The sequence below is a fragment of the Castor canadensis genome, chromosome 10 (assembly GCF_047511655.1).
Source record: "Castor canadensis chromosome 10, mCasCan1.hap1v2, whole genome shotgun sequence".
Classification (NCBI taxonomy): domain Eukaryota; kingdom Metazoa; phylum Chordata; class Mammalia; order Rodentia; family Castoridae; genus Castor; species Castor canadensis.
Genome location: NC_133395.1, coordinates 106,773,836 through 106,801,727, shown reverse-complemented (window position 1 = coordinate 106,801,727; position 27,892 = coordinate 106,773,836). Strand labels below are relative to the sequence as shown.

General features: G+C 43.9%; 1 protein-coding gene across 1 annotated transcript in view; it reads left to right on the top strand.

The window, feature by feature from the left end:
* The first annotated feature begins 117 nt into the window (after positions 1-117).
* The window catches only part of Kat2b (lysine acetyltransferase 2B), a 93,083-nt gene continuing 65,308 nt past the window's right edge, over positions 118-27,892 (top strand). Inside the window, exons 1-2 of the mRNA XM_074043829.1 lie at positions 118-429; positions 24,409-24,535. Coding sequence (XP_073899930.1) covers positions 133-429; positions 24,409-24,535 — 424 coding nt within the window. The 5' untranslated portion in view covers positions 118-132. The remainder of the gene's footprint in view (positions 430-24,408; positions 24,536-27,892) is intronic.

Sequence of the window (27,892 nt, the reverse complement as noted above, 5' to 3'; positions counted from 1 at the left end):
GAGGGGGGTGGGCGCGGGGCGGGAGGGCGTGGGGGAGGGTCTCGCGCTCCCGACGCCCGGCGCCCGCGGGGAGACCCTGGCGGCGGCCGCGGCGCCTGACACTCGGCGCCTCCTGCCGTGCTCCGGGGCGGCATGTCCGAGGCTGGAGGGGCCGGGCCGGGCGGCTGCGGGGCAGGGGCCGGGCCCGGGGCGCTGCCGCCCCCACCCGCCGCGCTGCCGCCCGCACCCCCGCAGGGCTCCCCGTGTGCCGCCGCCGCCGCCGCGGCGGGCTCGGGCGCTTGCGGGCCGGCCACGGCTGTGGCTGCGGCGGGCACGGCCGAAGGACCGGGAGGCGGTGGCTCGGCCCGGATCGCCGTGAAGAAGGCTCAGCTGCGCTCCGCTCCGCGGGCCAAGAAACTGGAGAAACTCGGAGTGTACTCCGCCTGCAAGGTAGGCGGGCGCTCGCAGACCTCTCGCTGCTGGGGGGCCAGGGCCCCGCTGGGGACCCTGGCCCCCTCCCCCTTCAGCCCCCACCTCTGCCTCCCGCCTCCCTCCTGGGGCCGCTGCACCGCGGAAGTGCTGCCGTCGCCCGCGCGCAATTGGCTTCTTCTCGGATAAGAGTCCTGTTGGGTTGGAAGAAGGGGGGAGGCGGGGGGATCACCAAGGCGCAAGGCCCTTCATTCTCCCTTTGCAAGGAGTCCAAGCTCGCGCGCTACCCTGGGGCTTTGTTGCTGTGTAGGAGCTCGCCGGAGGCACTTTCCCCGGAGCGGAGCTGTGCTGGGCGGGCGGAACTGTTGAGGCGTGGGAAACATCTTTTAGGGGCATCCGAGCGGTCCTTTCTGTGATCGACCTGTTCCGGGTCCCACTGGGAGGAGCTGGGTTCAAGGAGTGAGGGCGGAGAAGAGTCCTGGACTTCTGGCGCTTTGGCAAAGAGAAGGGGGAGGAGCGTGCGGGGTGGGTAGGCTAGGCGAGGGTCCTGTGGCGCCGGGCGGCCTCGGAGTGCGGTAACAGCCCTGTCATTATTGGTGTTATTACTTGTTTAGTTAAAGCGCCGTCCCAGCTGGTTGGGGTGTAAACAGGCTTTGGCAGGGTGACAGCCCCGCGCGGCGACCTGCATTGCTCAGTTTGAGGATACATTTCTTGCCATCCCGTCTCCGTGCCTGTACTAGGCACCCCGTAGCTCCCAGCTGCAGAGCCAGATATGGAGCTTTGCTCCGGAGGTGGCAGGATTGCCCGAGGCCGCCGGGCAGACTGGCCCTGCGCTGTCAGCAGTGGCTTTGTTTTGACAGGGTGACAGCTGAGGGGGGCGGGGACTTGGCCTTGTCAGCTCCTGCGGCCTGTGGCTGAGGCGGGGAAGAGGCACGCTCACGCACACTAACACACCTCCTGTGTATTCCTCCTGCCTGCAAACGGGGTCAGGTTCCCAGGTTCTCACTTCGTCCTGCCGTGCAGTGGCACTTCTGAATTTTGGTGTGCTGAGTATTAACATCTCTCCCTGGGGATGCTGGCTGTAGTATTTCATAGAACTCTTCATGGCTGTGGAATGTGTGTGCCTACCCTTTGCCCACACCATAGCCTCGTGTTTAGGTTGTGCACCTACTGTGTGCCTCATCCTTGCCAATAAATAGTGCTGGATGGGTAGGACCAAGCACAGTATTTCGTACACTTCACTTAGCACAAGGATCACCTGGGGAGCTACTTGATATGCTGATTTTCTGTCAGGAGGTCACAGATGGGGCCAAGAGTCTACCTTTCTAACAAACTCCCAGTCAGAGCTGTGCTAGTTCGGAGTATGTTCCATGTAGCAAGACCCTAGTTCAGACCCGTTAAATAGATTACTAGTCTTTAATAGACTTAATTAATTAAAAATAGGTCAATAGAATTCATCTACAAAAACTCTGAGACAGTGATGCTACATGTTTGGTATTTCCGAAGAACTAATGCAGAGTCCACGATGAGGGGAGTGTCCTGATAAGGACGGGGTAAGCCCAGAAGTTGGTTATAAAGAGTGCAGACTGAGGAATGGAGAACCTTGAGTTCAGTGGACAGAAGGAGAGCAGTGCCCGGTGTCAAGATCAAGTTCAGTGACTTGATGGGCTTGGCATTTTGCAGCCATCGTGAGCTCAGTGCTTTTGTTCCTGCTTTGTCTTTTCCTTTGTTTATTGGGTCCCCATGGGCAGCACCTCTTCTCTCTGCTGCCTGCTGTTGCTGTAATAGCTGAAAAGTTTCCTAAAGTTTTGGTTGTATCTGAAGCGATGTGTATACATGTCCTGCATTGACCTTTTTGATTTTTCCATGAGTAGTGAGGTGTAATATCTCTTCTAAAGTTTGTGACTTGAGTGTTTTCTGGTCATACTTTCAGAAAATGTCTAGGAAAGGAAAACCTCTCTTATGAAAGGCCTTTCTTCCTGTTGCTGGGAGATTCTGAAAGTGACAGGTTTTTGCTGGGCCTCCGTGCCTCACTTCAGAGGCAGAGATTAGGAGGATCACGGTTTGAAGCCAGCCGGGGCAAATAGTTTGTGAGCCCCTATCTTGAAAAAAACCCATCACAAAAAAGGACTGATGGAGTGGCTCAAGGTGTTGGCCCTGAGTTCAAACTCCAGCACTGGAAAAGAAAACAAGTGACAGGTTTTTGTTTTTTTTAAGACCGGGTTTCACTGTGTAGCCCAGGCTGGCCTGGCACTCATGATTCTCCTGCCTCCACCTCCTGAGTGCTGGGATTATGAAAGTGCCAGTTTGTAGTCACTGATTTATTCAATAAATATTTTGAGCGCTCCCAGCCAGCTGCCAGGCATTGTGCTAGGTGTTGGTTCTATGACACCAGGATCTGTCCTTCTGGAGATGACTGTGTGTGTGTGTGTGTGTGTGTGTGTGTACTTGCATGCATGCAAGTGTTGGGGTCCTAGGGAGAAGGCAGTGAGACAATTACAAAGAAGCCCAGAAACACTTTCTTGGGGTGGTGTAGGGACCCTAAGCAAGGCAGCTCCCAGGCTGGAGCCAGGAGTATGGTAAGAGTGACTTCCTGGAGGAAGTGTCAGTGGCAGCTAAGGACTCTTGGCACTGCTGGCTGGGGTGGGGTGAAATTTCTTGTAGTGGAGAAACCGAAAGCAGCTCTGAAAACTTGGAGCTGGGCCAACCCAAGCCAGGCCTCCACTGCCTGGGGCCACTGGGGTGGGGGAAGGGTGTATGTGGCCAGGTGGGCACTAGAGAAACCAGGACCCTTAACTGTCAGTAACATTCTCTTAGATTTTTAAAAAAATGGGCTTGACTGGGTCTGATAAGGCCGTGAGAGGGGAATCTGTTCCTTCTCAGCTTGTCTCTGCACTTGAGATGAGCCAGTTTCAAAGAGCAGACAAATTGCTCTATCTTTGCCACAGGCCTCTTGGCAGGTTGAGAAAGTAGAGAGGTTAAAGAGGTGGGACCTGGAAAGATATGAGGTAGTTTCTGGGGTCTTTTGACAGAAAAACAGGTCCTAAGCTGGATCAAAGGTCTGGCTTTTAAACTTCACAGACAAAAAGGAAAAAATAGGGGAGCTAGTTCACAGCCAGAGTGGACCTTGTGCTCCAGAGAAAAGACAAAATAAAAATTAAAATAATAAGTACATTTAAAAAAAAAAAAGAAAGAAAGAAAGCGGCTGGGCGCCCGTAACTCACACCTGTAATTCTAGCCACAAGAGATTAGTTCCGAAAGGCCATCCCCCGAAAAAACCCATCCCAAAAAAGGGCTAATGGAGTGGTTCAAGGGAATAGGCCCTGAGTTCAAATTATGGTACTGCAAAAAAAAAGGAACGAAAGAAAAAAAGCTTGTTTTGCAAGATCCAAGATTGAGTTCTTTGAACTATGTCCTGGCTGAGGTTTCGTCAGAGTCACTTTGTGTGTTTGTGACACAGCCAGAGTGATGGTAAGAATGTAGATTTGACCTGTTGTGCCCCTACTTCAGGTCTTTTTGCTCCTTTTACCTGGGTCCACAAAGCCCTTCATAGGGGCCTGCTTTCTTTGGCCCATTTTTAGGCCTTCTGGTGCAGCAACCTCTTCCACCTCAGGACCTTTGCACATGTTATTCACTTGGCTCGTCTCTGGGCACTTTAAAATTAACTTACCTGGGGCTGGGGAGGTAGGTCAGTGGTATAGCAGTGCTGGAAAAAAAAAAATACCAGGGGTTCAATGTACAAGAAAACGCTGAAAAAAGTGGACAAAACAAAAATAACCCTCCCAAATTTAAAAAAGAAAAGCTAAAAACTAAAATTAAATCTCAACTCTTCCTACAGATCTCAGATTCCTTGATTTTTCTTTACCTCCCTGTCTAGCCTTCTCATTAGAAATTACCTAAACCCTTGCTGGAGACTTTGTGATTTATAATTGCGTGATACTCTTTTTTTTTTTTTTTTTGTCATTGTTGTTTTGAGAGAGTGTCTTGCTGTGTAGCCTGGTTGGGCTACGTGATTGTCCTGCCTCAGCCTCCCAAGTATTGGGATTACAGACAGGTGTGCACTACAGTATGGTTGACTGACATGTTCAGACCCACTGAGCAGATTCTGTGTGTTGTGGCCGATGACTAAGGGAATGAACTAGAGAAGAGAGGATGATTAGCTGTTAGGATAGTCACTGCAGAATTTTAGTTGGAAGGAGGTTTTTCATGTAGGGCATTTCTAGGTATCCCTTGAGATGGTGAGATGATACATTCACCTCAAGTGAAAGTATGAATAGCCCAAACCCAAATCTTGAATTAAATGTAACTTATCTACTAACTTAAATCCAAAACCCACTGACTGACCCTTCCAAGTGTGGCCATTTACATGTGAGGGGAGGTGGTAGGTCTTAGTGTTTGGAAATGTGCATTTCAGAGTTAAGACTAGTGAGTTCAAATTTTAGGATGTCCAGCTGTGTGACCGTGGGCAAGGACTTCACCTCTGCCTCCATTTCCTTGATGTAGTTCCATGTCTCCATTCCTTGTAGGAATAATTCTTCCCCACTCATGGCATAAGCTGAGGATTTAAAATGAGCCACCTTGCCAGGCAATGGCGGCTCACACCTGTAATCCTAGCTACTCAAGAGGCAGAGATCAGAAGGGTCAAGATCTGAAGCCAGCCCAGGCAAATAGTTCTTGAGACCCTATCTCAAAAAAACTCAATACAAAAAATAGTTGGCAGATAGTTCAAGTGGAAGAGCACCTGCCTAGCAAGAGCAAGGCCCTGAGTTCAAGCCCCAATATTGCACACACACAAAAAAAGGGCTATCTAGGGCCCCAGCACACTGCTGGCCCATGGTAAGTTCTCACAGCTCAGGGTAGGGAAGTTAAGAAAACATAGGACTGAGTCTTGAACCTCAGCCCTGTCACTTGTGTGATTTTGTGAACCTCATTACTGATTGTATAAAATGGTTACTATAACTTCAGCCCTGACATTAAGAGACAAAAAGTCCACAAAGTTTCTAGAACATAAGCAGCAGGGTTAATGGTGGCTAAACTCAATTGCCAGGTGGTTTTTATTCATTTATAATGATCGGGGATCACAAAGCATTTATGGAGCACCTGTTGGGTAGATTATGGGCTGAGTGCTAGCTACATGTAGAAAGTCACAGGGGCACAGGACAAAAAGTTAGTCTTCATTTAAGAAATAATGGTTTATAACCCAAAAGTAACACAATATAGAATGTGAAGAGAGTGGAGGCACAGGTGCTACCATCAAAGGAAAAACTGTCCTCATTTGGGAGCAGGCTAGTGCATGTGACAAGAACAAACCTACCCGTTGGTGAAAGCCCCATGCATGTGTTTGTGTTTAGGAGTCACTTGAGAGCAACATTCCTTTTCATTGTGTACTAATTGTACAAAATGATGGATCCCTCCTTTCCTCTCCTCTCCTCCCCTCCTCTGCCCTCCCCCTCCTCCCTTCCCCTCCCCTCCCCTGTCCTCTCCTCCTCTCCCCTCCCCTCCCTTGTCCTTCCCTCCTCTCCCCTCCCCTCCCTTGTCCTCTCCTCCCTTCCCCTCCCCATCCTCTTCTCCTCTTCTCCCTCTTTGCTGGGGATTGAACCCAGGGCCTTGCACATGCAGGGCAGCATTCTACCTATTGAGCCATGCCCCTAGCCCATTAATGGTTTCATTGTCACATTTTCATACATGTATGTAGTGAACTCTGATCACATTCAACCCCTCACCACCCTCTCCTGACCCCCTTCCCCCTCCTGCTGGTGAGAGCAACTTTCTTTTTCAACTGTCAGCTTGTAAAGCAGAGAATCTTCTCATCCAGAAGCTACTTGGTCCCCTGGGACATTTGACCGTGTCTGCAGACATTTTCTGTCATTGCATTCGGGAGGAGAGAGGGTAAAGGGATGTTGTTAGACACTTCATAATGCACAGGAAGACAGCTTCCCAGAACAAGGAGTTACCTGGTCCAAAATGTCAATAGTACAAAAATTGAGAAACTCTGCTTTGGAAGAAAATTGTATCATCAATGCCTTTGCAGGATAGGAAAAAATGAATGCTTCTCATATTTGAATATCACTTGAAACCTGAAAAATCTCACTTTGTGAATCATGGGTCTATTTTTAAAATAGCTTTATTGTGGTATAATTTATAGATCATAAAATTCACCAACTGTATGTCTGCAGTGCCTTGAGTAAATATATAGTTTTGTATCTGTCATTATAATCAAACTGTGTAACTTTCATTCCCTCTAAAAGTTTCTTCCTGCCAATTTCCTTCCTTCCTTCCTTCCTCCCTCTGTCCCTCTGTCCCTCCCTCTCCTCTCTTTTCTTTTAGCAGTGCTGTGGGTGGAACCCAGGACCTTGCACAAACTAGACAAGCCCTCCTACCACTGAACTATATTCCCAGTCCCTTGTTACTAACTTTTTACCTTGATATTTTATATCAATTGATTGTTGGTTTGCAAACCAAAACCAAATTAGAAAAATATTTTCTGAGGGAAGTAGTCTTTAGCTACATAAACCTATAGCATACAGTTGTTTCATATGTGATGACTTCTTTAAAGGGCTGTAAGTATGGTGGAGCCAAGCACACAGAGAAATGTTTCACTGGGCAGGTTTGAAACAAAAATTTGGAGAGAAATATAACCAAATTTAATTCTGTTCTCAAATTTTCAGAGAAGTTTGAAATCTGCGCCTGCAAAAGCTTCAGATTGCAATTTGTAGTTTTATGTAACTGAGAAAGTACTTTACAGGGCAAAACAGAGCAAAATCTGCTGAGGACTTTTTGGTTTTAGGAAGTGTGTACTTGCACACAGTGATTTATGATGCAGCACTATGTAAGGTTTTTTTTTTTTTTTTTTTGGGTTTTAACCACCCTGCAGATTTAAACTCAGTTGCTTGTACATATTGGCCAGATTTAATTCTGTGAAAGTTCTTGGTACAGGAATATTTCAGAAACATCTATTTTTATTCTTAAAACGCAGTTCATGTTTTACCAAAGTGTTGGGTCACATGTCAGTTGATTCTTCTACCTTGAGTAAGAGGAAGGTAAGGGAGGACATTTTACTAGCAGGGAAGTGACACTTACAGAGGTAAAGTGACTTCCTCAGGCTACAAATTTCTCAAGAAAGTACTGCCCATGGAGGGAGAGCCTTTTCTGGGCACCAGTCTGTCTTCTCCAAAACTTTCTCATGGGGTGCAGGGGTCCCTCTCTTCCAGATGCTTTCCGGGGAGGGTTTCATTTGTTTGAGGCATTCTGATCACATTTGACACTTATTGTCCTCCTGTTGAGAGGTGTGTTCAAAGGCTTCCCTAGTCCCTTGATACTTACTGTGCAGGCCATAAAGTAAACAAAGTAAGCATTCTTTATTACTGGCCTGGACAGACATATTCATGGTCTTGATTGTCTTAAAGGTGACAGTCAAGACCGATGACTGTGGTGCTATCCCAGTAGAATTCCCAGTTGAGAGAAGATGAAAGGGATTCCTATTCAGGCTGAAAGAGGTGCCAAATGTGTCAGGAAGGTAAGAAATGGACTGTCTCCAAACTTTAAAGGTCCCCAAACAGCTCTGCATAAAACTACGCTTAGCACTGTTTCAGTACAATCAAAAGGAAAGTAATTAAAAAAAAACAAACAAACATTGAAGTTTATTATACATACAATAGAATGTTCAAATCATAGGTTAATAGCAGAAGTAATTCTTAAGTATGTGTACGTCTGTGCAGCTGCTCCCCAGATAAAGTGTAGGACTTTTCCAGAGTTCCCTCGTGTCCCCTCTCCACTCCTGGTAACCCTTATATCTTGCTTCTATTACCAGAGATTCCTTTTGTCTGTTCTTAAACTTCACATAAGTGGAATCATATGGCATGAACACATTGTGTCTGGTTTCTTTCAACATCATGTCTGTGAGATGCATCCATGTTGTGCGTAGCACTAGTCTGTAAAGACACATGTTTCCAAATTACAAGACGAGTTAAAAATTACCAGCTATTTTCAGGATGAAAATCAATGGATGTGGACAGCTTTCATAGAATGGATTTTCATAAAGTCTTTGGTAAGAAAGAAGGGGAGTTTGATACTCTGTTGTGTTGGGAAGACCCTAGAAGGCAGGAATGTAGACAAGACATCAAGGTGTGCTTGGCCCGGTAGTTGTAGATGGGAACGGATGATAGGGAGGCCGTGGTTGGGAGGTGGGGGTCCGTCGGGCTGATGATGTCACAGCTGGCGGAATGTGCAGCTGCACAGTTCCTTTTCCCTGGAGTCTGTGGTGGTGAGTCCTTAAATGGTAAATGTCACGTGAAGTCCTGCTGTCACTGCCTGGATTCTGGAAGATGACTAGAATCATTACACATTGTGTTCCACAAGCTGTGGAGAACTACAGTGTTGGGAATGATGGTAGCTTTTGAGGAATGCTGGCTAGAATCCAGTACAGAAACTGGTGATGGCATGTCTGGGGCATTGGCCTAGTAGATGGAGATGTTGGAAAGCGAACCTCTGTCCCTACATTATCCAGAGCTCATGCTGAGGTCACTTTTAATGCCATTTTCCCCCAGGGATGGCGGAGAGAAGCACAGATTATCATACAGCACCTCACAGTTTTTTCATAACAACTACACCACTGAAAGCTAGTATTGAATGTAAGATGATTTATGATTTAATGTATACATCAATCTTTTCTGTAACTGCTATATTTAACCACATGGGATTTTTGTCATTGAATTTTCTTACACACTTATGGGATGTTATACCTATTGCTGTTACTTAGTTAATTAACATTTTGATTTCATGGGCTGCTTTAGAAGAGTTCTGCTTGGGTTGCTCCCGTGTAGACTTCTTACTCAGTTATAATGGAAATAGAGTCAAATCCTTTATATTTTGAGTCACTTTCATGTCTGGCATCAAGTTGTCCCTGCGATTACCTTCTGTTTTGCACACTTTTCTGTTCTGTGTCTTATTCTCAAATATTCCTGGTCTGTTCTCAAATGCCAGGGAAGATTTTCTTACTTCCCTCACCTGCCCTCATCTAAAATAGTAGCTCTCCATCCATCACTCTATACTTCTGTTTTGGCAGCATGGGATTTGAACTTAGGGCCTCACTCTGGCTATGCAGGCACTCTTATCTCTTGAGCCACTCTACCAGCTTTTTTAAATGATGAGTTCCCTCCCCCCCCAATAAGGTCTCTCTAACTATTTGCCTGGGCTGGTTTCAAACTGTGATCACCTGATCTCTGCCTCCTGAGTAGCTAGGATTACAGGCATGAGCCACCAACGCCTGGTGGAAATCCCATTTTAAAGATGAGGAATCTGAGGCTTGGGGAGGTTTAATAAGTAGCCATGCAGAGGAGCTGTTGGCTGGGACTGGAACATCTGTCTGTACTCAAATGAAATGCAGGTCTCTTAGCTCATGGCAGGCTTTTTTTTTTTTTAACTTGAGATCTTCCAAGATCCTCCTGAGTGATAGGACTATACATGCGCACTACCACACTTGACCTCATGGCAGATCTTTGTATTTGTTTGGTAGGACTCAGGTTTCAACTTGGGGCTTTGCACTTGCAAAACAGGCACTCTGTCATTTGTGCCACACCTCCAGTGTACTTTGGTTATTTTGGAGATGGGGGGTCTCATGAACTGTTTGCCCAGGTTAATCTCAAACTGTGATCCTCTCCATCTCAGCCTCCCAAGTAACTTGAGTTATAGGCATGAGCCACCGGTGCCTGGCTTATTATTTTTTAATCAGGAGATGAATACATTTATTTTGGGAAAGTGTGTGAATAATGTCACTAATGATCCACTTGGAATGATACACCACCTAATCTCAGGAGGAGGTTTAGTGTAATCTCTGCAGTGACCTCAGGGCAAGATATGTGGGGTGCATCTATTAAATTCCACAACATCTAATCAGTCCCCATTCATTGCATGCTTTGGCTGCCTTCTGGGAGGCTTGCATGGTATGCAGGAGATTCCAGAAGAACAGGGACAGACCTGAGTAATATCACAGTGACTGACAGTGGCAGTGCTAATTTGCATCAGCTTTAACAAGCTAGTGTTGAAACTGGATGGCAGAATGCCAAGGAAGCCAAGGTCAGTGTACTTGGAAATAGCGAAATGAGTCATGTAACCTAGGATTTGCACATACCCACTGGACTACCTGAGTCATCTCACCTTCAAGGGAACACATATTGTTTAGGTGCCTAGGCCCAGCTCTGTGCTACATGTGCAAAAGGTGGCGAAAGCCACAAGAAGCCCCATGTCTTGCTGGGGAAACAGCTATGGAAGAAAGAAAAATTAAAGTGAATCAGCAAGTGTAAGATTCATGCAGAGAGAAAACATCGAGAGCCAGGGGCAGGTGGAACTGCAGGAGAGAGGCCCAATCCAGCTCAGGTGGAGGGAGTGGACCTCAGGATGGTTTAGAACATGGGCCAAGGTTGGGATTCTACTGTGTTGCTTTCTAACTGTGTGATCTTGGGGAGGTTCCTTCCCCTTTTCCAGATTCAGTTTTCATAGCTGTAAATTGGAGATAGTGACAATGTCATCTTTTCTGTTCATTCAACAAATCGTTATTTAACGTGCCAGGCATTGAGTTTGATGCGGGAGATGTAGTGACAGATGGGTCCATACTCTTGCAGAACTTGCTTTCTGGTAGCAGAAGCAGGCAGTAAATAAGAAAATAACAGAATGTGGCGAGTGCCACACAGAGAATGCAAACAGAGAAGTTAATGAGAGTGCCTGGGGAGGTTTTTTGAGACTTGTGTCCAGAAAGGCCTCTGCAGGTGGGACAAGGGTGAGGTCTGAATAATAACCCACAGCAAAGACCCTGAGGCCAGAAATGCCTTGGCCTGGTCAAGGGCTGTCAGGAGACCCATGTGGCTAGGTGGAAGTGGGCAAGAGTGGTGAGGACAGGATTTGAGATGGAGGAGATGAATTTGGGGCAGAGCCTTGAAGTATAATCTTCACACAGTGAAATGTGGAGATCTTTAGTTGATCACTTTTTTTTGTTTGTTTGTTTATTAGTTGTTTGTTTTTTTGGCAGTGAACTCAGGGCCTCATGCTTGCTAGGGAGGCTCTGTATCACTTTAGTCACTCCTCCAGTTCTTTTTTGTGTTGGGTGTTTTCGAGGTAGGGTCTCTCCAACTATTTGCCCAGGCTAGCTTCGAACCACCATCCTCCTAGTCTCTGCCTCCTGAGTAGCTAGGATTACAGGTGGGAGCCACCTGTGCCCAGCAGTTGATCAGTTTTGACAGATACATGTTTAGACCCAGAACATTTCTCTCACCCTAGCAAATTCCCTCCTGCTCCTTCCTTGCCTTTCAAATTTCTGTCCCTTAGAAGCCACCACTGATCTGACTTGTGTCACTGTAGGTTAGCTTTGCCATTTCAGAATTTCATGGAAATGGATCTAAATGAAAGAACATGCTGTTCTCTCATTCAGTGGAGGATTTTTTTTTGAGATTCATCCATGTCATAAAGCATGCATTAGCAGTGGCCACTGTGTGAACAGCCACAGTTTGTATACCCTTTATCCCTTGTGGACATTGTGGCTACTTTCAATGGGTTCAAATTAGATTTGCATTTAAAGCAACTCCTCTGGTTGCTCTGAGATGAAAGTGTATGAGGGAAAGAGTAGAAAAGAGGGCCCGGAGGACAGTATTGTTTCATATTTCTGTAAATGTAAATCTCTTTTACCTGCTTTATGGTATGTAGTTGTGACTGCTTTCGTCAGAGCTGGTTTTTTTGGTGGTACTGGGGTTTGAACTCAGAGTCTCATGCTTGTTAGGTAGGTGCTCTACCACTTGAGCCACTCTACCAGTCCTCTTTTGTGTTGGGTATTTTTGAGATAGGGTCTTGAGAACTACTTGGTCTTTCTGGATTTGAACTTCGATCCTCCTGATCTTCCCCTCCTGAGCAGTTAGGATTACAGGTGTGAGCCACTGGCATTTGGCTGCCAAGAACTGTTTTTTAATGATGTTACACTAGAAGGTTTTCTTTGTAGGTAATGATTGGGAAGCTAATGAAAAATGGTGCCAGGTACCACCGTGGTAACAGTAAGGAAGGAGGGGAAAAAGGGAATGAAAGGAAGGAGAAAAAGAAGTTACTGGAAGTTTTTTTATTTTTTATTTTTTTATAAAGTAGGATTTATCAGAGAGAAAGGAAAGGCTACAGCTAGAGAAGCACAGCGGAGCCCGGAAGCCGGTCGCTCCTGGAAGTTATTGTCTTGAACATGTAGACGGCGTCTTGCACCAGGGTGGTAGAAGTGGAAGAAGTGAGAAGTAGACAGTTTGGGCTCTATTTTGGGGGAGAGGCAATGATAATTGTCATGAGGGGAGGGAGTAAGGAAAAGACAGAAATTATGGAAATCTTCACATTGTTGCCCTGAGTAATTGAAAGGATGGTAGCTCTATTTACTGAGATGGAGAAGGCCAGTAGAGCAGCAGGTTTGGGGTGGGTGAGAATGAACAGTGCTTTTCTGGGGTGGCTACACCAGGTATGTCTGTTAATAGTGAAGGTTGTACTGTTGATAAAATGAGATACTGCATTTTAGCAGTTTGGTATAGAATCTGGAACATTTGAAATGTTCAGTAAATATGAGCTACTATCATAGTTAAAACATTGCTCAATAATAATTATTGAGGCCCAGGCATGGTACATGCCTGTGATCCCAACTACACAGGAGGCATCAGCAGGAGGATCTCTGTTTGAGACTCTTATCTGAAAAACTATTTAAAGCAAAAACGGCTGGAGGTATGGCTCAAGGTACAGCACTTGAAGGCCTTGAATTCAAACCCCAATACCACCAGAAAAGTTATTGTTGATCTTAAAAAGAGACTGGCCAAATTAGAGGAAAACAAAGAAAAATAGTGGAAAATAGGATCTACTGAGTTGGGGTGGGGAATCAAGTTGATTGAAGGTTTTAAAATGGTAGAAATTTTGGAACAGAATCCATTTGATAATAGTGTCTTTGCCTTTTAAGAAGTAGGAGGAAGACTGGGAATGTAGCTCCTGAAAGGCCTTGGGTTTGATCCTTAGCACCACCAAAAAAAAGAAATGGGAGAGTAGGAGGCACAAGATATTTTAGAGTTCCAGAGAGGAGTTCTAGGTATTCATCTTGGCTCCTTGCTCTTTTCTTTGGCAGGTTAGGTGAATTCAGGTCAGCCACACCCTTCTCAAAGCATTGAATTTCTTGTCCTACAGGGTTGTTGGGAGGGAAATAAGATGATTTTGACTGCAGTTATCTTGAAAAGAACCTGCTTACATTGTCCTGGAAGTGAGATTTTGAGTAGAATGCTATTAGATGGTGGGTTAGGAGTGCAAGCAAGTATTGGGAGAGGAAAGTGTTTCTTCTAACTGCAGATAGGGTCTGAAGGAGGGCCCTGGCTGTGAGAATGGAGAAGGTATAAATCTGAGATTCTTTGGAAGAGGAATGAGATGGCCTTGCAAGGCACTGAATGCAGTTGTATTGAGCCTGGATAGGTGGGAGAAGGGTAATGCCATGAAGTGGGGTGTTGGAGCTGAGGGCAAGCCTTAGTGTAGAACTTCTGGGCAGTGTAGGCAGGTGGGAATGTGGGCTGGAAGTTCTGCTTTTCAGGTTGGGCTGGTTATGAGGACTTGAGAGTCATCAGCCCAGATAATGACTGATACCATGAGAACGTGAGCTGTCCAAAGAAACCACAAGTAAGGTATTAATTTCCTCATCCCAGTTGACTGGGTGCCAAACCAACAGACAGAGCTAACATTCTGTCAGTCAGTTGGTTGTCTGAGCTGCTCATTGCCAACAGTGCAGCTTGGTAAGTACTTCCACTGGGTGGAAGACTGAACTGGCTGAGTTGGCCAGTTCAGATAAAGTCTGGGAATGTGTGTGTATGTGTGTATAAAATTAAAAGAAATCTACTTGGGAGTCTGAGGCAGGAGAATCATAAGTTTAAGGCCAGCCTGGGCTACACTGTGTCTTGGATTTAATGTTCCAGCGCACCAGTGTAGACTCAGGACCTCTTCTTGAGGGGTAGTGCTTAGGTGGCCCTGTAGCGGTATCTCAGATGTGATGAAGGTTCTGGTCAACTTTTCAGCTTTTGATAGGTACTCAAGTCACTCTAGTACCTGAGACACTGCCTTGAGGGTTCAGGCCTCTGACTCAGGCAGATCTAATTATTTAGCAAAGGCAGGGAGTTCTTATTTCAGCTGCAGCATAGGCACAAGGACTTCTAGACAGGGGTGTCACCAAGGTTTTTTTTTTTCTCTCTCTTTTTAGTGTGATGCTGGGGGATGGAGTCCAGGGCTTTACATGTGCTAGGCAAGGACTCCACCACTAAGCTACACCTCCAGCCCCAAAGATTTTTCTGTTGATTAATGTTGGAGTGGCCAAGGAGAGAGAAACATTTGAATGAGGTGTTTATACCTGGGTTGTTTGGCCCTGGGTCATTTTCTTATGATATGGTTTCCATTCTTCTGTATCTTTCAATATTTGTTTTTGTGGTTTTTTTTGTGGCTTTCCAGATCAAAATGGCACCATTAATTAAGGTCTTCAGAGATGTTACTGCTAATGATTTACTCCCTTACTGGTGATTTCTCTTCCCTTCCAGTTCTGTTTCCAAAATTTTGGCAGTACTGGGGTTTGAACTTAGGGCCTCACGTGCTTGGGAGGCTGGTGCTCTATTACTTGAGCTGCTCCGCCAGCCCTCTCTCTTTTTTTTTTAACTAGTGCCACAATTCCCATATTTAAACAATCCCAGTTTTAAGTCATAGCTTTATGATAGTTTCCTGGCCTTCTGTGTACAGCTGTGTGAACTGTAAGGATTGTCACACTGTGAAGAAAAAGAGTGAAAAGTCCCAGAAAGGATTACTTACCTATTTACACTTAATCTGCATATATGAAAAGCTAAAGTTAATCCTGAGAGCTGGGAGTGGGGTCCACCCCTTCAGGTGACTGTGTCCTTTCAAACTTTGCTACTCCAAGACTGGTCCTCATCAGGGAACCTGTTAGAGATACAGAATCCGAGGTTCCACCACAGACCTAGGGACATTCCCAGACTTCCAGGTAATTCCTGAGCATGTTAAAGTTTTAGAAGCTGTGCTCCAAATTACATCAGTGTCTTTATTTTAAAACACTCACTTCCAACAGAGAGAACTTTTGCCTCAATTGTACCTGCATAGAGTTATTGTTTTAAAATGGGATTAAAAGGTCTTTTTCAAAATAATACATGTAACATAGTATAAGAGGAAAAATCACAGTGGCACTACATAAAAATTCCAATGCTTTCCCCACAATCCTCCCTCATCCCCAGCCTCACTCTGTTTCCAGAAAGCCTTCTTCCCCCACTGTCCTGGGGCTGTTCATGTTTTTTTTTTTTTTTTTTTTTTAACTGGGTTTTGATGGCGTTTGATCTCAGAGCCTTAAACTTGCTAGGCAGGCATTCTATCACTTGAGCCATTTTGCCAGCCTTGTTTTATGCTTGGTATTTTTGAGGTAGGGTCTTGGGAACTATTTGCCGGGCTGGCTTTGAATGAACCATGGTTCTCCTGATCTCTTCCTCCTGAGTAGCTAAGATTACAGGCATGAGCCACTGGCACCCAGCCTGTGTCATGGTTTTTATACTGCAATTCAAAGAGAGAAGTACATTTTCTAAACAGAAATTCATTTGAGATTCTAATGTGTGACAGGATGAGAATGTTGGATGTGAGCAAGTCAGAGGCATTTAGAAGGAGAGCACACAGTGAACACTAACTAGCACTTCTGGTCTTTATAATTAGCAGCAAGGTTTAATTGTTTCAAACTCACCACTAATTTTGAAAACAGGGCAACCTACTTTAATGACTTCTTCCTATCATTGACTTAATTTCAACCCAGACAATTCTGACATGAGAGGTGTACCAATGTAGCTTTTGCTTTTTTAGGTCAGAAAAGGATGGAGTTTTGGGCAGAGCCCTTATGTGTTGGTCTTATTTTTTCTTCTTTAGTAGTTGCTTGTTAAGTAGTAGTTTTTTTAAGTAGTAGCTCCTTAATTTGTGAGGAGAAAAGCCACAATTCTGGGATACATTTTGAGGAAATTTTGCAAACCAATTTTTTTTTGGTGGGACTGGGGTTTGTACTCAGGGCTTCTCACTTACAAAGCAGGTGGTCTACCTCTTGAGCCACACTTCCAGCCCACAAACCAAGTTTTGAAGTGAAATTTTGTTACTGGTAATTCTTGCCTTTCCATTTATTGTATTTTTATTTTGTGGTTTTTAGAGACAGGGTCTCTTTATGTAGTCCACCTAACCTCTAATTCATTAGGTAGCCCAGGCTGGCCTTGAACTCAGTTTCTCCTGCCTCAGCCTCCTGAGTGCTGGGATTGCAGGTGTGTACCACCCCACCAAGCTGTTTGAACTCAGAGCCTTAACCTTGTTAGACAGGCACCCTACCACACCCTACCACACCTGTTTATTGAGGTATAATTTTTAGGAAGGTGATCGAGTTATATGATCATCAGCACAACCTACTCTTTGGTTTCACCTGAAAAGATCTTGGTGTTTATTTATAGTCAGCATTGTTCCTACCCCTCCAGCCCTACTTTCTGTCTCCTCTGTTTGCCTTTCTGGGTACTCATGTAAATGGAATCATATGGTATGTGATAACATATCATCTGGGTAACACTATGATGTTTTTATGGCTTTATGAGAATAATGTGTTTGAGATTCACCCACATTTTACTAGTACTTCATTCTTTTTTATTGCCAAGTAATATTCCATTATATGAATATGTCACTTTGTGTTTATGCATTAACAAGTTGGTGGACATTTTGGTTCTTTCCAACTTTGTTGCTGAGACATATGTGTGCAGGTCTTTGTGTGGGTGTATATTTTTGTTTCTCTTGAGTAGATAAATTTATGATTAACTTAAAACTTGTTACTTTTATAACTTGTGGTAAATACGTGTGACTTAAAATTGACCATCTGGATCATTTTTAAGTATATAGTTCGGTGACAGAGAAATTCAACTCTTCCAACCCCTCACAACCACTATTAAGAATTTGCCTACTGTAGGCACCTCATATAAGTGGAGTTATGTGATGTTTGTCCTCTTGTGACTGGCTTATTTTACTTAGCGTGATACCCTCAAGTTTCATGTTGTGGCATGTGTCAGAATTTCCTTTCTTAAAAAGAAAGGAAAAGAAAGGTTAAATAATGTCTGTTTTTTCAAATAGTATTTCATGGTATGTGTATACCATGTTTTATTAATCCATGCATGTGTCTTTCTGCTATTGTACTGTTTGAGCCTGTGGACAAACATCTTTTCTATGTCCTGCTGTAACTTTTTTTTTTCATTGCTGAGGCTTGAACCGTGTACATGCTAGGCAAGTGCCATACTACTGAGCTACACCTGAAGCCCACCTGCTTTAATTCTTGTGGGTATTGACCAGTACTGGAATTCCTGGATTGCATGGTAATTCCATTTTGAGGAACTGCCATTCTGTTCTCCACAGCAGCTGCACCATTTTACAAAATTCCCACCTGCAACACACAAGGCTTCCAGTTTCTCTGTATCCTTGCCAACAGTTATTTTCTGTTTTTCTTCTTGTAATCATGCTAGTAGGGGAGAGGTAGAATCTCACTGTGCTCATCATTTGCATTTCCATGATGATCAACGATGCTGTGCCCTATAGTTTTCGTGTTAGCAATTTTTATATCTTCCCCCCTTTCCTTTTTTTGTGGTACCTGTTTCTTAATTGGGTCATTTGTTTTTGTTGTTAAGTTGTACAAGTTCTTTATACATTCTGGATATTAATTCCTTATCAAATATATGATCTGCAAATATTTTTTCTGTTATGTGGATTACCTGGGCAACACTACGATGTTCTTCTGTACGTAGAATTTTAAATTTTTCATACATTTCAATATATTTTCTTTTGTATTTTTCTCCCCACCTTTGAAGCAGTCTTTCTATATATAGCCAAAGATGGTTTTGAACTGGCACTCTTTCTGCTTTAACCTCAGGAGTGCTGGGATTACAGGAGTTCACCCCCACACCCAGATCTGGTGACAGATCTATGATATTATTGTCAAATTCAGTGTCATGTAGCTTTTCCCCTGTGTTCTCTTCTAAGAGGTTTATAGCTTTAATTTTTAGGATGAGTGATTTGATTTTATTTTGAGTTAATTTTTATTCTTTTGCATGTAGACATTGTTTTTCCTCCACAATTTGTTGAAAAGACTATCCTTTCCTCACTGAATGGTTTTAGCATCCTTGTCAAAAATCATTTTGGAGCTCTTTATTCTAGTTCATTGGCCTGTGTTTAACTTTTTTTTTTTTTTTTTTTTTTGTGGTACTGGGGTTTGAACTCAGGCCTACACCTTGAGCCACTCCACCAGCCCTTTTTAGTGATGGGTTTTTTTGATATAGGGTCTTGTAAACTATTTGCCCATGCTGACTTTGAACTGTGATCCACCTGATCTTTGCCTCCTAAATAGCTAGGATTACAGGCGTGAGCTACCAGTGCCTGGCTATGTTTAATTTTTTAAGAAAATATCACCGAGGCAGGAGGATCTTGATTCCCAGGCCAGCTGGGCTACATAGGGAGACCTTGTGTGAAAGAAACGAAATGAAAAAGAAAGGAAGGAAAGGGAAGGAGGGTGGGCAGAAGGAAGGAAGGAAGGAAGGGAGGAAGGGACAGAAAGAGAAAGAGATGGAGAGAGGGAGGGAGAAATGGGGAAAGAAAGGAAGGGAGAAAGAAAACAAGGAAGAAATGAAAGAAGGAAGGGAAGGAGAGAAGAAAGGAAGAGATAGAAAGTGAAAGAGAGGACTGGTAGAGTGGCTCAAGTGGTAAGAGTGCCTGCCTCGCAAGTGTGAGGCCCTGAGTTCAAACCCTAGTGCAGCCAAAAAAAAGAAAGTGGAAGAGAGAGGGAGGAAAGGAGGAAGGAAGGAAGGGCAGGGTCAACTGTTTTCCAGTGTTTTATATACCCACCAACAGTGTATGAGGATTCCCTTTTTCACATCTTTGGTAATTTTTTGTTTGGCTTTTGATCATAGATGTCCTAGTGGTTGTGCAGTTATGGATTTGGTTCTTGATTTTTAAGCATTCTGCGTTTGTCCAACTTAACACTTAGTTAAGTAGAGTGAGCACCTCCCGGCCAGTTACTTGCCTGGACATGCTCTATGCTGCAAGGTGGACTGGGTAGCCTCAAACACCTAGAGCCTTGGCTTTGCCTGTATGGGTAGTGGGAGTAATTCATCCCTTCTTTGTACTTACTCAGATACTTTTCTCAAGGTAGGTGTTAGTCAATGTTGGATTCATGATTTTACGTCACTGATTTTCTTGTTGTGGGACACTCCTGACATTGACTTAAGTTTTTCAGCAAACATTATTTTCCCGTATTTTAGGTGTGACAGAATCCTGCTGGCCAGTATGGCTCTCTCCTCTTTCCCTGGATGTCACCCAATAGTGACACACCCATTTCACATATTAACACTGAGTGAACCTCCAGCCTCCCGCTCCCCTTCTCTGTCTGTAATCTGGGCTGTGAACACTTGTTTACTGAGCTTGGTTCCCTTCTAACTATCAATCCTGGCTTTTGCATATTGGAAGAAAATCTGTTAGATTCAGTTTGTCTCTATCCCTGGGTCCTGTTGGGACAAAGACATTTTTATCCCAGGCTTACAGAGAGTAGTGCTGTGGCCTTTTCTTCCTTCTTGATTCTGTCACTTCTGCAAAGACTTGCTCTTGGGGGAGATGACATCATCTGGGCTGCTGTCCCCTCCTTGTGCCCAGGTTGCTAGTTGCTGCAGTAATTAGCTTGGCAGTGCACTCCCTAAAAGGTTGTCCTTCAGCAAGCCTAAGCCCCTTAGGAGTTCGCCTAGACAGCAGCTGTCATGCCTAATTACTGAGAGATATGGGAAAGGTGTTTTGAAGGGAGACCTCTTATCTCAAAGAGCAGTGACTCTGCTGGAACACATGGGAGGGGAGATGAAGGCTGAAATAGAGGGCATGGTAGCAGTAGCTCAGACCACGTGGCAGAAAATGCTTTGTTGGCAGTCAGGAGAATGGCATTGGCTGTTTTTTAAAGGACTTACTTGGGCTCTTTAGCAGATTTGTGATGAGTCCCACACACATTTTGTGTACTTGGGTTGCTAGGTGTTCATGGGCATGTATAAGTACAGGAAGTGCTTTTCATATTCTGCAAAAGAAATTCTAACACAAATGAGCAAAACTCAAGGGACCCCCAACTATCTCAGTGGGGCATATCTTTTACCATTTTGGGATACTGAGACTATTTTATGCTTAAACTATTAAGGCTCATAGTGAAGACAGGAATGTGCTGCGAGCCACATAGGTAATTTAACGTTTTCTAGTAGCTCCATGCATTAGTTTCAAAGGGCTACCATAACAAATTGCCACAAAATACGTACTTAAAACAACAGCTTCTTTGTTCACTGTTTTGGAGGCCAGAGTGTCATCACGGCCACACTCCTTTTAAAGGCTGGTGGGAAGAAGCCTTCCTTGTCCCTTTCTAGCATCTGGTATCTCTTGGCAATCCTTGGCTTTCTTTGGCTTGTAGGTGCATTACTTCAGTTGCTGCTTCCATCTTCACCTGGTCTACGTCTCAGTTTGTCTATGTCTCTGTGTCCAAATTGGTGAATTCTGGGGTCACTCTTCAGCTCACTGGACAACATGAAAGAAATGATAGGGCTGGGGTGCAGCTCAGTGGTAGGTTCTTGCTTAGCATGTGTGAGGCCCTGGGCAGATCCCCAGAACTGCAAAACAGAGAGAGAAAGACAGAGAGAGAGAGAGAGAGAAAGAGAGAGAGAGAGAGGGAGGCAGAGAGAGGGGGGAGAGATAGAAGCAGATTTTAATGTTTTATTATACCTAATACTCCAAAATACTGGCATTGCAATATATAATCAGCATCAAAGAATTGTTTTTCCATAGTAAAGAATGAGTTATTGAGAAGGCAGAAATATACCTAGGATGAGATGGGCAGTTCAGGTAAAGATTGACTGCCTGGAAGGTATTGGGGTGGGGCTACTAGGTCTGCAAACTGAGGGCCCTCCCGAAATGACTTGGCCCTGCACAGAGGCTGCCTGGGTGTGGGAAGGCATGCATGGATGCATTTGATCCTCTTTCTCCTTCTCCTTTAGCCTGGATATAGGGAGTGGGTGAGCTCCATGGGAGGAAATAGGGCTGTCATGTCAATCATTGGTCCAAGGTGTGGGCCATCTGGGGATTTTAGAATGGAGTCTGAGGCCTCCAGCACTTTCCTATTCTTGCTCATTCCTACCTATATGTGTACACTAATATTCTCCCTCGAGGGAATGGTTGGTGAGACTAGCCTGACTTCTTCCTGCTGACAGGGGCAATGGGTTACTCAGGGTCCAGAGTCTTGTACTCTGTCAGGACAGTTGAGAGTTGATTAGGTTCAGGCAGAGACAGCTGCTGAGAATATGGCCTTTCTGTGGTTGGACCAGCAGGACTATAGTTGTCACAAAGTGAAGCAGTCGTCATACTGGTATTGTCTGAGGACAAGGATGTTCTGGAACCCCTTTAGCAGACCTGGGTCAGGGTACCAAAGTGTGACTGGTGGTTGGGGTTGTTGAGGTGTTCATTGGTTTGGGTACCATGTTTAAGATTAGGATACAGCCCCAGATGGAGTGAAAGAACCATGAAGAACATAGTAAAGCAGAATTATACCTCGAGGGGTGGTATGGGCAGTACAAGTATAGGTAAAGATTGACTGCAGTATAAAAGTCTTCTTAGTGAGATGTTTGCATTTTTGTTGTTAGCATCTGTTTGGATTTTTTTTTTTTGGGGGGGATATGGGATTTGAACTCAGGGCTTTGTGCTTACTAGGCAGACACTCTACCACATGAGCCACACCTGGAGCCCAAACATCTCAGTGTTGATCACCACTTTTCAAGGACCCACTTTCTGCTGGCTGGCTGCCACACATTGGGGAGTGCTGTGGGGCTGACAGAACTGTTGCATTTCCCAGTGTTCTGCCTTTTTCTCTCTCCCTCATCCTCCTTAGTTTTCAGGACTTTTTTTTTTTTTACATATTTGGAAAAAGTCTCCCTTGTTCTGAACAAAAGAAATCAAAATTAACTTTGTAAAAATGACCAGGATCACAAAATTCAGCAGGGAAGCAAAATCAGCTAGTTTTTCAAGAAAAAAATCTTTGTTCGTTTGCTATTTTTCACAGTTCTGGGAATTGAACCCAGAAACTCAGTTGCATTTTTAAGGGTTGGTATTTATTGTGTGGTAGAATTTATTAAGTACTCTATCACAATTGCTTAAATAAGTGGGGCTAACGTTTGGGATGTTGCTGTTTAATTTAGTAGGAGAAATGTATGACATTATTATTATAAATCTCCCTGCCATGAGGTTGGTGACTCACCTGTTTATGAGCCCCTAAATGAACACGGCTGTTATTCTCTGTCATGTTAAGGCAAGAAGGGGTATAAGCTTTTTTTCCTGGGCCAGTGGCACCAAGTCTATTGCAATACTGAAGTTATGATCCATATCTCTCAGTCTGTATTGTCTTCTCCAAGAACTAAAAGCTTGTTTGCATGCTTGAATTTCAGTTAGCAAGGATGCTTTTGTAAACAACCCCAAGGGTGAAAAGTTTTGGGTCCTTGAAGTATTATTATTGTTATTACTGTTATTTTGAGACAGGGGTCTCACTGGGTGGCCCATGGCCTTGAACTTGTGATCCTCCTGCCTCAGCCTCCTGACTATTGGAATTATAGGTCTATATCACCACGTCTGGCTTGGGATCTTTAAATTCTTTTTTTGCTGGGACTGGAGTTGGAACTCAGGGCTTTGCACTTGCAAAGCAGTTACTCTACCCCTTGATTCACAACTCCTGTCCATTTTGTTGTGGTTATTTTGGAGATGGAAGTCTCACAAACTGTTTGCCTGGGCCGGCCTCAAATCACCATCTTTCTGATTTCAGTCTCCCAAGTAGCTAGAATTATAGGTGTGAGCCACCAGTACCCAGCTTACCTTTTGTTTTTGTATTAGTCACCTACGTCTTATTAGGAATTTTGCATATTTGGTGCATTTCCACTTGTGGTTAATGGCCACAGTATTGGGCAGTGTACATAAGAAGGCTTTTACCTAGAATGAATCTGTGTCATGTGCTATTCTAACAGTGTATTTCCTGTTCTCCTGGCCACAGCAGATTTGAAGCAGTAAATAACATAGAGTGATGTAGTCAAATATAGCAGGGAGAGGACAGGGATCATTCAGTGCAAGCCTTAGGAGTCCTTGAAGTCCACAGTGTGATACCCTGGTAGAGAAAATAATCTTTCCATGTGTACCTTCCCTTTCATAGCCCTGGTCACAGCAAAAGAGGCCAAGTCATGTCCATTCTTTTCTACAAAGTTAGGCAATGTGAAGAATATGTGGACAGTGTTAAGGAAGATTTCTATCAAATATTGCTAAAATAATATAGTATTCCAGTATAGGAAACCTGCAAAATACACAGGTAGAAATCACATACCTCATGATTTCTAAATGTGGGGGCCCACAAAAGGCTTGGAGGAGCCTTGTGAGTGTGTGTTCAGCTGGGCATACCCCATCTCAGCTCCTGAGATTCTCATGTCTCCAGGTCCATGGGTTTCCCTTCTGGTCTGTGAGGCAGAATTGCAGTTGGAGTCTTGGAGCCTGCAAGACTCAATCTTAGTGTAGGCTGCAACTGTGTTTGTGGGATCTCAGGAATGTGGCTCATTGTTTTGGGAAGTATTTGTGATGGACTCTCTTTAGAAATTGACCAAGCACTCCATGACCCACTGGGGGCAGTGGTAGCAAAGTGTGTTGGTCACCGTCTGAACTACAGCACGAAGATTACATCCAGAAGAAAACAAGAGAAAACAAAAAACCAAATGCCTTTTCTCTGTTGTTTTTCTTGCATCTATAGAAAATGACACAATTGAAGCAGGGTGGGGGTGGAGGTTGCTGTCATATCAGTAGTGCATATTGTTTTCATGTAAAACAATCAGTCTATGACTGCCTGTCACAGAATTCTCTTTATTCCTTTTTCAGGCTGAGGAGTCCTGTAAATGTAATGGCTGGAAAAACCCCAATCCCTCTCCCACTCCCCCCAGAGCCGATTTGGAGCACATTATTGTCAGTCTGACGGAATCCTGTCGGAGTTGTAGCCATGCCCTTGGTGAGTTCCTAGATCTTTGAGGAAACTAGCAAGTTCACTGTTGTCTGACTGTCCTGATTTACTGAGTTCTGGGGTGAGCCAAATGTGAATGCTCTTTAGGAGGCCAGCAGCAATTCTTTCTAGTCCAGTGAGTTTGCTGGGGAGGGCTTCATTGAGTGACAAAACCTGTGTTTGTTGGCTCTTAGTCTTTTCCCCCTTCCCACAAGAGCTGGGTTGGACTGAGGGATTTCCCATAAGATGAAACATAACAACTGAGCTATTTGGAACAAATAATGTTTTACATGTTCTGATTTGTTCTGGTGGGGGCCTGGAGGACTTTGACCCCAGGGTTGAAACCTCAAAAACTAAAGATTTGTTTAACAATAAAATTATTATTATTTTGATTCTCTGATGAACTTTCATGGACATGGCTATGGCAAGATAGACTTTGCTGCAGTTATTCAATAGGACTCAGTATTTCTAATAATAGTTTGGATTTTTTTTTTCTTTTTTTTTTGAGGTACTGGGGTTTGAACTCAGGGTCTACATCTTGAGCTACTCATCAGCCCTTTTTGTGTTTTTTTTTTTTTTTTTTTTTTTTTTCCCGAGACAGAGTGTTGTGAACTGTTTTCCCAGGTTGGCTTCGAACTGTGATCCTCCTGATGTCTGCCTCCTGAGTAGCTAGGATTATAGGTGTGAGCCACTGATGCCCAGTTAGGATGGATAACTATTTATTATTATTTTTTTTAACAAGTCTTGCAGACTAGGCTGCCCTTAAACTTTTGATCCTTTTGGCTTAGCCTCCTCGCTATTGGGATTACAGGTATGGACAAAAAAATGTTTTGAAATTGTATTTTGTTTGAGAAGGTGAGAGTTGACAGGAAATCAGTTTTTTTTAGTTGTTAAAGTTCCTGTTTGGAAAAGATGTTGGAAGATTATTCTCACTTTCCCATCTTCATTTTATCCAAATCCCCCAAGGACAGTAAATCCAGTTTAGTCCAGTGTTGCAAGCACATGCACACTCACTAAGGATCTTGCTTCTTTCACCAGACCTTTGTAAGTGGGTGGCTCCTTTTGCCATCTTTCTCTCTAGAGTTTCCTGCTGATTTAAATGGTGCAGTGCCAGCCTCCAAGGCTGTTAGGTTGAGTCTTAAGTTTTATTTTGTACTCAGCTGAAGAGTACTTTGGTACTTGTATTTTCTTCCTTTTCCTTTCCATCTTCCTTCCTCCCTACCTCTCTTCCTTCCTTTCTTTTTTTGAGGTGAGGTCTGTGTTGTCCAGGCGTGGCGTTAAACATGGGCTCTAAGCATTCCTAGTGTCTTTGCCTCAGCTTCCCAAGTAGCCATGTTACAGGCTCCCACCTGACTCTGAGCTATGGTTTTTTTTTTTTTCAAGTAGCCAGTGTAAAGGAAGGACTCTACAAGTTCCAGACTATGTTTGCTTATAATTTACCATTTTTACTCCATCTGTGAGTGAGGGGACTGAATTTTCTTTAGAATCACTTAGGAATTATGGGACCAAAAAAATTGGGCTCAAGATTGGGAAATCTCATTGTCCCACACCAATTAATATTTAAAAACAGGATCTTCTTTTTTTCCTAGCTGTGCAGAATGTCTCATTCTGTGCATGTAAACACACATGAATGGCGCAAGGCACAAACTGTGACAAAAACCAGCCAACTCTGTTTCCTTTTATATTTCTTAATAAGCTTTAAAAACAAAATGCCATTATGTGCCAATACTTAATGAAGAATGAAGGATGAAAAAAAAAATACTTTTTCCCCTCCTGGTAGTGTTGGGGATCAAACCCAGGGCCTTACACCCCTTTTTTTTTTTTTTTGACAGAGTCTCACTGGCCTCAAAATCCTCCCAACAGCTAGTATTACAGCTGTGTACCACCACATCTAGCTCTCTGTTTAAGAGATTTATTTTATTTTTTTTGGTAGGACTAGGGTTTGAACTCAGGGCTTCACGCTCAGAAAGCAGGTTCTCTAACTCTTGAGCCACTCCTGCAGTCCATTTGGCTCTGGTTATTTTGGAGATGGGGTCTTTCCAACTATTTGCCTGGGCTGACTTTGAACTTCAGCCCTCTTGATTTCACCTCCTAAGTAGCTAGGATTATGGATGTGAGCCAACAGTGTCTGTATTGTTTAACTTTTTTTTTTTTTTTTTTTTTGGCAGCACTGGGGTTTGAACTCAGGGCCTCATGCTTGCTTGGCAGGTGCTCTTGCCTCTTGAACCACAATGCCAGCCCTTTTTGTGATGGGTATTTTTGAACCTGGATTCTTGATCCTCCTGATCTTTTTTTTTTTTTTTACTTTTTTTATTTTTGGTGGGACTGGTGTTTGAACTCAAGGTTTCATGCTTGCTGATCCTCCTGATCTTTGCCCCTGAGTAGCTTGAATTAAGACGTGAGCTACTTGTACCCAGCAAATAATTAACTCTTTTATTTTTTTGTGGTATTGGGGTTTGAACTCAGGGCCTCATACTTGCTAGGCAGGCAGTCTACTACTTGAGCCACTCTGCCAGCTCTATTTAACAGTTTTTAATGGACGTCAATCTTCACAACTCCCTCCTATCACCACCTCTCTTGGAGAGTTCCAGTCTTCTAATGCTCTAATCATTTGGTCTTTCTGGAAACCTTGGGGCCCCACCTTAAGTCTAATTAGCTTAAAGTCTAATACAATCAAAATGGGCTTATTATTAATCATAAAAGATACCACCTAGAAAATTCCTGTGACAGGAACTAGAGACAAAAACCAAATCTATTTGATGTTTTATCACAAACATTTATTGTTATAATAATAATTTATTATTATTTGATGAATCTCACTATGTAGCCTAGGCTGGCCTCTAACTCATGATTCTCCCGTCTTAGCCTCCCACGTGCTGGGATTATGGGCATGTACCACTGTGCCTGGCTCACACATATAATATATATGATCAGAAAAGGCCTGCTGACATGATTTTCTCAGATTACTGATTATAGATGTTGTGACAATATTTTCCCCACCTCTTTCCTTTCTTCCTTATTTCCCCCTATTCTTTAAGCCTGCCTTGTTGTGTGTGTGTGTGTGTGTGTGTTGGGGCTCAGAGCCCTGAGCCTGCTATGCACACACCCTCCCACTTGGCTACACCCCCAGCCCTAGTTGCTTTCTTCTCTTTTTCTTTTTTCTTTCCTTTCCTTTCCTTTTCCCCTTTATTTCTTTTCAGTGCTGAGGTTTGAACTGAAGGCCACATGCTTGTTAAGTAGGTGCTTTACTATTTGAATCACTCTGCCAGCCTTTTTTTGTGTTGGATATTTTTGAGACAGGGTCTCAAAGTATTTGTTTGGGCTGACTTCAGACCTCGATCCTCCTCATCTTTGCCTCCTGAGTAG